This window comes from Eptatretus burgeri, chromosome 15 (assembly GCF_056783735.1).
Source record: "Eptatretus burgeri isolate ZD-2024b chromosome 15, Ebu_testis_v1, whole genome shotgun sequence".
NCBI classification, from domain to species: Eukaryota; Metazoa; Chordata; class Myxini; order Myxiniformes; family Myxinidae; genus Eptatretus; species Eptatretus burgeri.
In genome coordinates, this window is record NC_140975.1 from 37,599,956 (window position 1) to 37,610,581 (window position 10,626).

The 10,626-nt window shown below is 42.4% G+C and overlaps 1 protein-coding gene across 1 annotated transcript; it reads right to left on the minus strand.

Annotated features, from left to right (window-relative positions):
* Positions 1-693: 693 nt before the first annotated feature.
* LOC147011940 (cytochrome P450 3A19-like) lies at positions 694-10,015 on the minus strand. The gene is made up of 4 exons (XM_085857703.1): positions 9,787-10,015; positions 4,836-5,062; positions 4,514-4,676; positions 694-957 (listed from the first exon to the last, which is right to left on the minus strand). Exons 2-4 carry the CDS (start codon positions 5,036-5,038, stop codon positions 838-840), a joined length of 486 nt encoding a protein of 161 aa, XP_085713829.1. The 5' UTR covers positions 5,039-5,062; positions 9,787-10,015; the 3' UTR covers positions 694-837.
* Between the last annotated feature and the right edge of the window lie 611 nt (positions 10,016-10,626).

Sequence of the window (10,626 nt, forward strand, 5' to 3'; positions counted from 1 at the left end):
CCTCTGTGTCAATTGAAGTGCATGGGACTTCATTCTGAAACATGGCCTGAGATGATCACGCTAGTCTTGCTGCCCTTTAAAAACCAATGTGTATTGTACTCGAACACGGCAGCTTGCTGGTTATGAAGCACTCCACTAACATACTAGTACCACAGTGCCAAGTCTCTCAATTTTGTACTCGGTCAGATTGTAATGTCTAATATTGTTTAAAACAAGCTCTATATTTTTCGTGAAAGTTCGCAATAAAACTCAGACTGCGAAGGACTTGGTAATCTTATATGAGGAATCAAAACCTATATATTTTAAGAAGGGAATATAAGGCACAATTTAATCGTGTATGCATCATATTCTTTGTAAAGTGTCAGTGCAAATGAAGGAGTCTCTTGGCAAGGGTTATGTTGAGTGGTTTGCCATTGACTTCCCAGCAGAACATCTGCATCAGTCAGGGTAATTTAGAATCAGAGTAGAAATTTGGAATATCTTCAAGATGCCGGTGATAACTCGGTTTCTCTTCACAAAGGAAACCGTGGCATCTTTAACGTCCACCAATGAACAGTTTCACCAAACGGGTCTTCTGGATTAACGTCTTCACACTAGAGTCTAGTGAAAAAGATGTCGGTGGTTTCTCGGTGGTCTTACACTAGAGTAGCAAGAAAAGATCATACCAAGCATGAAACTGACTGTGCTATTCTATTCATGTTACTGTTGGGGTTAATCATTCAGGAAGGCATATTCCATTTCACGTCATTCAAGCATTATATCATTAAAAGCAAACCCAACACCAATTTCACAAATGTTGAAACATTTTGGCTAATGTGCAGGTGGAAAAGCGAAACTTCAGTCTGATTTTTCACCCTCCTGTGGTGTAAACCCTTCGTGTCGCTCACGCCTCTGAAACTTGAGCTTAATTGGATTTTTAGGAGACAAGATACCAACTCTACCAATTTCCAGTGGAATCTGCAAAAGAGTTCACAAGGTGGTGTTTATACACAGGTTTCAATGTATACAGAGAATGAAAAATAAAAAAACAGTGAAGCAGCCAACTCAAGTTTTTTCAGATAAAGGCTCATATTCAAAAGATGTTTCATCAGCCCCGTTCCACATCTTTAAAGACCCGTTCCAAATCAGACAAAAACAATCCATGTCTGCTTTAAGAGACTTTTTGCAGAGCAAATTACATTCAAGAGGTGGAATTTTCTTTTTGAGAGGATGGAGCAAGATAAGTTACATGCCAACGATGTATTTTATGCTCTTGTGTAAGCTTCTCTTTAACAATGCAACTGTGGCTACCAGGAGAGGACACTGCGAACTCCACCTACTGGGAGTAGAAAACTTTTCCTCTTCAAAAGAAAATTTAAAATGTTCAATTATTTTTGTTCAATAATTCCACAAACTATCATCATTTTTGTTTTTCATTGTGCCTCTGGCATACTTTTTCAATGATCTCACTCAGTCGTGAGAAAAAACAAACAAACCAGAATCTATATATATTTTTACATTTTCTGCAGCATCATGCCATTGTTTAGATTTGGATTATATTATAGTATTATATCAACGTGGATCAGGTCACAACGCTCGCCTCTGCACACGTCATTGGAGATTTACTTTACAGATTTGCTGTGTTGTCATGATTTACATCAATCATAATACAAACATTTCTTTTGTCCAAATTTATTTGTAATGTTGGTGACATTATAGTTATTTGTAATAAAAAAAAAAGGTCGAAATGGTCGAAAGCTTTAAATGGTCAAGGGTCAAAGCTGTCCAATCTGTCTTAAAGGTAAAAGGGGTCTTCTGGGTCTTAAAGGTAAAAGGGGTCTTTTGGGTCTTAAAGGTAAAAGGAATCTTCTGAGTCCTCTGTGCCTTCTGGGTCTTTGGTCTCAGGGACGTTTGCATCCTCGGGCTCAGGGTCTTTTGGGTCCTCTGTATACGTGCGCACAATGCGGACGGCGGTTTGTTCATATCCTTATTGTTTAATTTCCACAATTATTCTCATGCTATGGTGTGGTTGGCTGGGGGAAATTTGGCCCAAGTTTTCATGAATTGGCTTGCCAGACCTGAAGCTTAAGGAGGCTTCTTAACCTTAGTGAGGCTAAGGTTAAGGCAGGAATTTGTAATTTGTTCAGGGTGCCCCCGATAGCTCACCTACTCATCGTGAAGGACACCATGGGATCTTTAAAGTCCACCAACTGATGATGGCAGATGGGACGCCAATTTAACATCCATCCGAGAAATGGCATGCATTGATGAATCACCCTGACTGTGAAACGCCGAGATGATGGGATGACAGCTGGGTCAGGATTCAAACCCAGGCGAGACAGCTTCGAGAAGTGTGTGCATAGCTCGAAGCTGTGCTGCCAGCCCCCCGTGTTAATATTATCATCATTATGCCATTATCATTGGACGGAATTGATCGATTAATTTGTGTTTGGAATAATTTTGATGAAAAATATAACTTGGATCACAGAGGCTTTTTAAACACTTAAACACGTACACGGCTTTTTTTAAACACAAACATGGCTTTTTTGAACAGGAACACAGCTTTTTTTTTTAACACAAACACAGCTTTTTAAAAAAAAAAAAACAAACGTGTCTTTTATTTAAACACCCCCGAAACTCGTTCGTTCTGCGCATGCGCGAACGACTCCCGAAACTCGTTCGTTCTGCGCATGCGCGAACGACTCCCAAAACTCCTTCGTTCTGCACATGAGCGAACGACTCCCGAAACTCGTTCGTTCTGCGCATGCGCGAACGACTCCCGAAACTCGTTCGTTCTGCGCACGCGCAAACGTCCCTGAAACTCGTTCGTTCTGCGCACGCGCAAATGACCCCCGAAACGCGTCTGTTCTGCGCATGCGCAAACGGCCCCGAAACTCGTTCGTTCTGCGCATGCGCGAACGACCCCCGAAACTCGTTCGTTCTGCGTATGCGCAAACGACCCCCGAAACTCGTTCGTTCTGCACATGCGCAAACGACTCCCGAAACTCGTTCGTTCTGCACATGCGCAAACGACCCCCGAAACTCGTTCGTTCTGCACATGCGCAAACGACCCCCGAAACTCGTTCGTTCTGCGTATGCGCAAACGACTCCCGAAACTCGTTCGTTCTGCGCATGCGCGAATGACCCCCGAAACGCATCTGTTCTGCACATGCGCGAACGACCCCCGAAACGCATTCGTTCTGCGCATGCGCGAACGACTCCCGAAACTCGTTCGTTCTGCGCACGCGCAAACGTCCCCGAAACTCGTTCGTTCTGCACACGCGCAAATGACCCCCGAAACGCGTCTGTTCTGCGCATGCGCAAACGGCCCCGAAACTCGTTCGTTCTGCGCATGCGCGAACGACCCCCGAAACTCGTTCGTTCTGCGTATGCGCAAACGACCCCCGAAACTCGTTCGTTCTGCACATGCGCAAACGACTCCCGAAACTCGTTCGTTCTGCACATGCGCAAACGACCCCCGAAACTCGTTCGTTCTGCACATGCGCAAACGACCCCCGAAACTCGTTCGTTCTGCGTATGCGCAAACGACTCCCGAAACTCGTTCGTTCTGCGCATGCGCGAATGACCCCCGAAACGCATCTGTTCTGCACATGCGCGAACGACCCCCGAAACGCGTTCGTTCTGCGCATGCGCAAATCAACATTGGAGAAAGATGTGTCAATAACCTAAGGTATGCTGATGATCCCACTCTGTTGGCAGAAAGTAAAGAGGACTCGATGAAACTGATTCAGATGGTAAAGAAAGAAAATGAAAAGACAGGTCTTTATTTAAACTTCAAAAAAAGATTACAATCTTGTCAATTGAGACAATCAACATATTCAGAATGGGTGTGTTCCATCACCAATCACCTCACTTGATTTTAAGCGCATAAGCAAGCACTCCAACAAGACAGTTGATAAGGAACGGCTGGCTTGGCAAGCGATAGCAAGTTGATTGGTAATAAAACACCTCCAATGTATGGGGTAAAATCTGCAACCAAGCTGTCTTTGCCAGAGCTTCAGAAAGCATTGCAGGATAGGGATGTTTGGAGACATCTGATCATGAATGCCACCAGAAATTAGCCATGACTTCATGGAACTGAATAACTGATTATTATTGTACTGTTAGGCAATGGCGTACCAATGGGGGTGCAGCGGGGGGGGGGGTACCATTGGGATACTTGAAATCCCAGTACGATGATATAACGATGGTTTTACTTGCAAGTGACATTATTTTTATGTCCGTAAGGTATGTGCCATGAAAGCCATGATAACCAATTTTACACCTCAACGCAGAGTTCATGCAAGATGAAAACCCTCCTTAGGGATGGGGGTGGTTAAATCGCTATAACCTCTGTCATGTGACCCTTAACCCCCCCTGTTAAGTTTGGTTGAGATTGGATAAGTCATGACCGAATGCATCACAATCAAAAAAAGTCAGATAGACAAACACCAAATTGAGTATTTTCTAATCTTCTAATCGTCTTCTAATCCAAAGTTAACTTATGAAGGCCTACCTTTGTAACAACACCCACCTCGGTTTGTGGTGTCGTTCGAATGTTGAACTCTTGAATCAATGCCACTAAACCCATCTTCATGTGCATGAGAGCAAAGCGCATGCCAATGCAATTACGAGGCCCAGCTCCGAATGGTAGATAGGTGTACGGATTGCGGTCTTCCTTGGCTTCCTTTGTGAATCTTGGGTGGAGAAAACAAGCAGACACTCCTCTGTTATGGTGTCAACTTCCACTGTCTCGAACAATAAACCTTTTACCTTCCTGGGTGGGAGAATTAAGACCCTTCACGGTGTACACCAAAATATTACAATGGAGAAGCTTCAAGAAGCACAAACAATACCGCTCCAGCCTGAATTCTTCAGGTTCTGGCCAGATGCTGGGGTCCCGATGAAGGGCAAAGAGTGGCACACCGATAATCATTCCACGTGGTAGATGCAACCCACCGAGCTCTATGGACTCCTTGCAAACACGCTCAAGACGTACAGCAATCGGGAACATCCTCAAGGTTTCACTGATAACCATGTCCAGATATGGCAGTTTCATCACACCTTCGTAGGTCAACTCTGCCTACAAGCACAGATATTTAATAAATTGGGAGTCTGAGCCGTACAAACTTGTTTCCTCAATTAGTATTTTAACCATTCCTGTTCAATAATCACAGATATTAATTAAATATGAAGAGAGAAATAATTCAAGTTTTTATTATTTTCTTTGATTTGAGGCTCTTGGTGGAGCTTGGCCATCTGAACCAATGACTTGTGATGCAGGGAACCTTCTGGTGCATGTAAAAGTACACTGACATCTTCCAATGGCTTTATCCTTCAAGTGATTTCTGTGTACGCTGTTCCTGAATCATGAGTGTGCTGTATATAATTTGAAAAGTCTGTTTGTGTATTTGTTTGCATTCCTAAACAGCTGGATGGACAACAACAACAACAACAAACGATTTCCGACCATTTTCCCCTCTTTCAGGGGGTCGGTCGAATGACGACACTCCTCCATATGGATCTATCCATCGTGTCAGTTTCAAGCAAACTCAAATATTCTTTAACTTTTTTTAACAGTCTCGATCCACGTCTGGCTGTTTAGTATGTCCTGTCTGATTTCCATCTTCTACTACCACAACTTTTATTGCTTTATTTAGGAGCTTCATCTTCTGACCTTCGTTGCTCATGACCATCCCGACCAAGTCTTCTCTTCCCAAGTTCTTCTTCACAAGTGCAGTGTTTATTTTTTAATCCTTTCCCAAGTTTTGAGCTCAGAATTCTTTCTTTCATACACAATGCATTCATCCATCATCTTATTCTCATCTCTGTTCTTGCCATTATTTTTACCTCTTCGATCTGCAGTGCCCACATTTCACTTCCATACATCAATACTGGTCTGACACAGGTTTAAAAACTCGAATTTTCACAAATAATAGAATGTTTCTGTGCTTTCTGATACCACCCAGTTGTATCCACTTTTTCCAGGCTCACTTTATTCTTAATCTAGCAGTTATTTCTACTCCTCCTTATAACTTTTTATGTCTCCAAGGTAACAGAAACTTTTGATCTTTTCGAAGTTAAATTCTGAGCTACAGGTACTCCTTTTGGTTCTTTGTCTTTGTCTTTTTTTATTATTGACTGATCCTCGCATTTTTGTACATAAGGAAACCCTGGCTTTTGTTAGTAATTTTTCAGTGATACCAGTGCCTCTCTTGTGATACAGGCTGTAATATTGCCTCCATCTAATTTAATTCCTTAAAACTTCTTTTCTGTATATTGAACAAGGCCATGGTGAAAAATAGGTGAGCCAAAAAGTTTGGGTTGATGAAAAAATGAGCCAGAATGAACAGTTTTCCACAATTGCTAACCCTTCTTTTAAAACTATGCACGAATAGATAGAAATAAATCTGGCTCTTTGCAATTCCGCTTGTAAAAAAAATGCATATCCATAACTTCTGCCATTTCTAATGTTGCTTCTCCTGACTCCTTTCTTTCACCATATTCATATTCAAATCTGCCATGGACACCATTATATCCATTTGGTTTCTCACGAATATGTCGATTAAAATCTCCACCAATAATTACTTCTTCTTTTCAACTTTATATTTGAACCAATTATACTTCATCCCAAAATGATCTTCATTGTTCTTTGCCTAGACTTGCTTGGGTGCATATGCGTTTGCAATGTTCAAAATGTCTTTTTGGGGATTTTTGGAAAGAGGGATGGCTCATGGAAGAGCAAGAAGACTTAATGGATCAGGATGCAACAAAACAAAAGGAGCATGAGAAGGGGTGGAGAGAGAGAGAGAGAGAGAGAGAGAGAGAGAGAGAGAGAGAGAGAGAGAGAGAGACAGAGAGAGAGAGAGAGAGAGAGAGAGAGAGAGAGAGAGAGAGAGAGAGAGAGAGAGAGAGAGAGAGAGAGAGAGAGAGAGAGAGAGAGAGAGAGAGAGAGAGAGAGAGAGAGAGGAAACACCAACACCAGAGTTGAAGGACAAAAACAAAGAGAGACTTGGACAAATAAATGGATGTGAGGAGGAATGAGGGGTAGGGGAGGACACATGGGGTGGACAATATGGATACAGAAGGAAACTCAGGAAGGAAAGCCTGGAAATTTGGAAGGAGGTGGGCTTGGGAGTGGAGTAGCAATAAACAGAGGTAGAAAAAAAATGGTTTCAGATGGGGGTTCAATCTGAGATGGTAGTGAACAACTATGTTGAAGACTTGGAGGGTAGAATGAGATTGAAGAGAATGTTGGAGTTAGTTCCACAGGCAAGAACAAATGAGTGAAGGTGTGCAGTGATTCAGGATTTTGGGAGTTTCACCAGAAGCAGGTTGATGGTGGACCGCTTGTGCCCTGCAGAAACCTATGCCAAGCTGCAGATGAAGGATTGTAGGTGACTTGGGGTTCAGGTGTGCTAAGAAAGAACATTGTACGGCACAGGATGCCGAATTGGTGACTGGCTTTGGAGGCCAACGTTGAAATATGGAGGTCCAAGAAAGCTCATGGCTAATAGTGAGACCCAGTAGTTCAAGTGAAAACTTGCTGGGGAGGATTGTTGAGAAAGTAGATGGAGGGGGGAGGAATGGAGGTTGCCATACGATCTTTCAGAAAGAGAAAGATTTGTCAGGGTTAGAAAACATTCCAAGTGTTTTACCAGTTTGTGGTTTTGTCAAGGTCTGAAAGAGAGGGAAGAGGCTGCTGCCTGCCTCTCTGCTGCCTATATTATCTCGAACTAGAGTGACAACCTCTAGGTCGCGATAATACATTGCTCCGTCATTTATTAAAATAATTAAATAAACCAAACATAGCCCTGGGGTTCTGGGTGAGGGGTGGATGCAAATTATAATTTGTTCAACCTTCAGGGCTTGAACTTCCGTTTCTTCGAACTCCTGGAATGTTCAGCGGCAGGGAGGTCTCTCTTCAGATTCCAACAGTAGTCAGCCATCATGACTGCGTCCCAGTGACCCTGATACCTGGTCTCCATCTCCTTCATGTCCTGATGGAATCTCTCCCCCTGCTCGTCACTCATTGAACCCAGGTTCTCAGGAAACCGGTTCATATGTGAAAATAGGTAGTGCATCTTGATGCTCATGTTGCAGCCCAGGTTTCTGAAAGCAGTCAGCATGTTGTTGACAAGTTCTGCGTAGTTTCTGGCCTTATTGTTGCCAAGAAAGTTCTTCACTACCAAAACAAATGTCTTCCACGCTTCCAGTTCCACTTCGTTCATTGAGTTTTTGAACTCTGGATCTCTGATGAGCTGACGGATCTGAGAACCATCAAAGATGCCAGCTTTCAACTTCTCCATGGTCAATCCTGGAAAAGCCTGGCACAAGTAAGTGAAGCAGTCACCATCTTTGTCCAGAGCCTTGGTGAACTGCTTGATTAAGCCGAGCTTGATGTGCAGCGGTGGGAAGAGTATTCTGTCTCTGTCCACCAGAGGGTCGTTGATGACGTTCCTTTCTTTGCATGGCACCAATTCCTCCCGCACAGGCCAGTCCTTCTTCGTGTAATGCTGAGCACGGTCCCTACTATCCCACATGCACAGAAAACATGGGTACTTGGTGAAGCCAGACTGTTGTCCCAACAAAAAGTTCACCATCTTCAGGTCAACACAAATAAACCACTTATGCTGATCATAACCAATTTTCTCCAGCACGTACTTCACCGCTTCATACTTCTGCTTCAGTGTAGTCGAGTGAGCGATGGGTACAGAGGCAAACTGGTTGCCGTTGTGTAGCAGAACACATTTCAGTGATCGCTTGCTGCTGTCAATGAACAGTCTCCAATCTTTGGGTTCGTACTGTGGCACTCCAAGCTTGAGCAGAAGCGCATGTCATAAATTGGCGCATGTAGGTATTGTACATTCTTCAGAGTTCGTTATTTCAAGAAATACAACTTTTTTTGTATCACATTATTACAAAATCTGCCCCATTAACTTTAGTTTTGATCCACGAACTTTATGCTTTGCCTCACCAATTTTTGGAAGATTTTGAGGTTTTATGACTTCAAACTGATCCCTTTTCGACATAATCACCCAGAACTATCGTACCTGAATACTTCTTGTCATTAAAATAATTATTTCCAATCAAAACAATTATTTGACATGACATTTTACCCCCACCAACTTCTTCTAAAATGCTCCACACATGCGTACATGTGAACAAAAATGTAAAAAACGACATGTGGCCATATCTCAAAAACTTGACCTGATTGAACAAAACTAATGTGAGTTTTGGATTCAGCGCATCAGATTCGTCCTAAATCAGCTTAAAAAATGCAGACAATAAATTTGTTGTTGACCAGTGTTATCTTTGAAAATATGTATCATATGGTACCGCTCCCGGTGTGAGGTAGGATTACAGGTGATAATAAAATATGCCAATTATTTGCATGAAAACCATAGACATCATAGAAGTGGGGGAATTATCATACGAGAACATAACATTGTACATATTTTTTATGCACCACTGAACTGATGGATGGAATGAGTTGAAAACTGATCGTTGTACTTGTGGTGTTGATTTTAAATGGTAAAAATACCTATAGTCCCTGGCAGTCAGACAACAATTCTCTCAATGTCAAGGTGTTTCAGAGAGCCACATAATGATTCACATGCAGGATAGACAGGAGCCATCAATGTACCTATACTTGAATTACACAGACGTAACGAGACAATTCCTCACATGAGACAAGAGTTCAGATGGCCAACACACTATCCAGCCAACAGACTAAAGTGGAGTTAATCAAACCCAAAATTGTGAAAACATTTTTTAAATTGAAGATCATATCAATGAGTGCGATACCTTGCTTGGGAATGCATTGTCAATCTCCTCCTGCAACTTGCTCTGAATGTCAGGATGAACAGCAAGGTTATACGCCACATACGAGAGTGTATTCGCCGTCGTCTCAGTGCCAGCAAGGATAAAAATGATGGCCTGTGCTTGTATCTCGTTATCTGTGATGCCTAAATGAAAACAATCATCTTTGGAGGGTGTCCAAAGTTTCCATAACTTTTATTTTAAATTTCATTTCCTGCAGCAAAAGCGACAGTTGTGAGTCCAGTATATCAATTTAATGATGCGTTCCCGTCTGTATGTTCCTGCTCGTCTGCATTCAATCCTTTGTTGTACCTTGAGAAATAAAAAAGTGGAAATATAACCTGCAGAGTGAAGTTTTATCTGCTTTTATTTGCTTCAAATCTCTGAAGCCATTTATTTATTACATAAGCACATAGGTGGAGGAGGGAAGGTTCAGGTAAATGTGTATGGGAAAAGGGTCAGATGAGGTAATTTGAGGAATTGGGCAACTACAAATCATGATGGTCAAAGTCAAAATCATCATTAATGTTCATTAAAGATGCTTTTCACATTATTTCTGGGACGCAGGGATCACATTTCATTCCCTTTCAAGTGACTGACACACACACACACACACACACACACACACGTATCTATAATCTATATGCACATATACATATTGATGCAGAAGTTGCAGAAGGTCGGGGGGGGGAGACTACGAGGAGTGAACGACCTCAGGTTCCCACCAGACTCACTGGAATCTCAAGCCGTCGCACACGACAAATTAAAAGGTACACACATCACGGACAACAACACAGCTATAAGTTAACTCACAACTCTCAATGT

Bases quoted from the DNA above. Each gene is read 5' to 3' on its own strand.
- LOC147011940 (XM_085857703.1), bottom strand. From the start codon at position 5,038: ATGAAACTGCCATATCTGGACATGGTTATCAGTGAAACCTTGAGGATG. The intron at 4,677-4,835 runs GTATTGTTTGTG...TCTCCACCCAAG, and splicing joins GAAGAATTCAGGCTGGAGCG to ATTCACAAAGGAAGCCAAGG. The intron at 958-4,513 runs GTGGGTGTTGTT...ACTCTTTTGCAG, and splicing joins GAACGACACCACAAACCGAG to ATTCCACTGGAAATTGGTAG.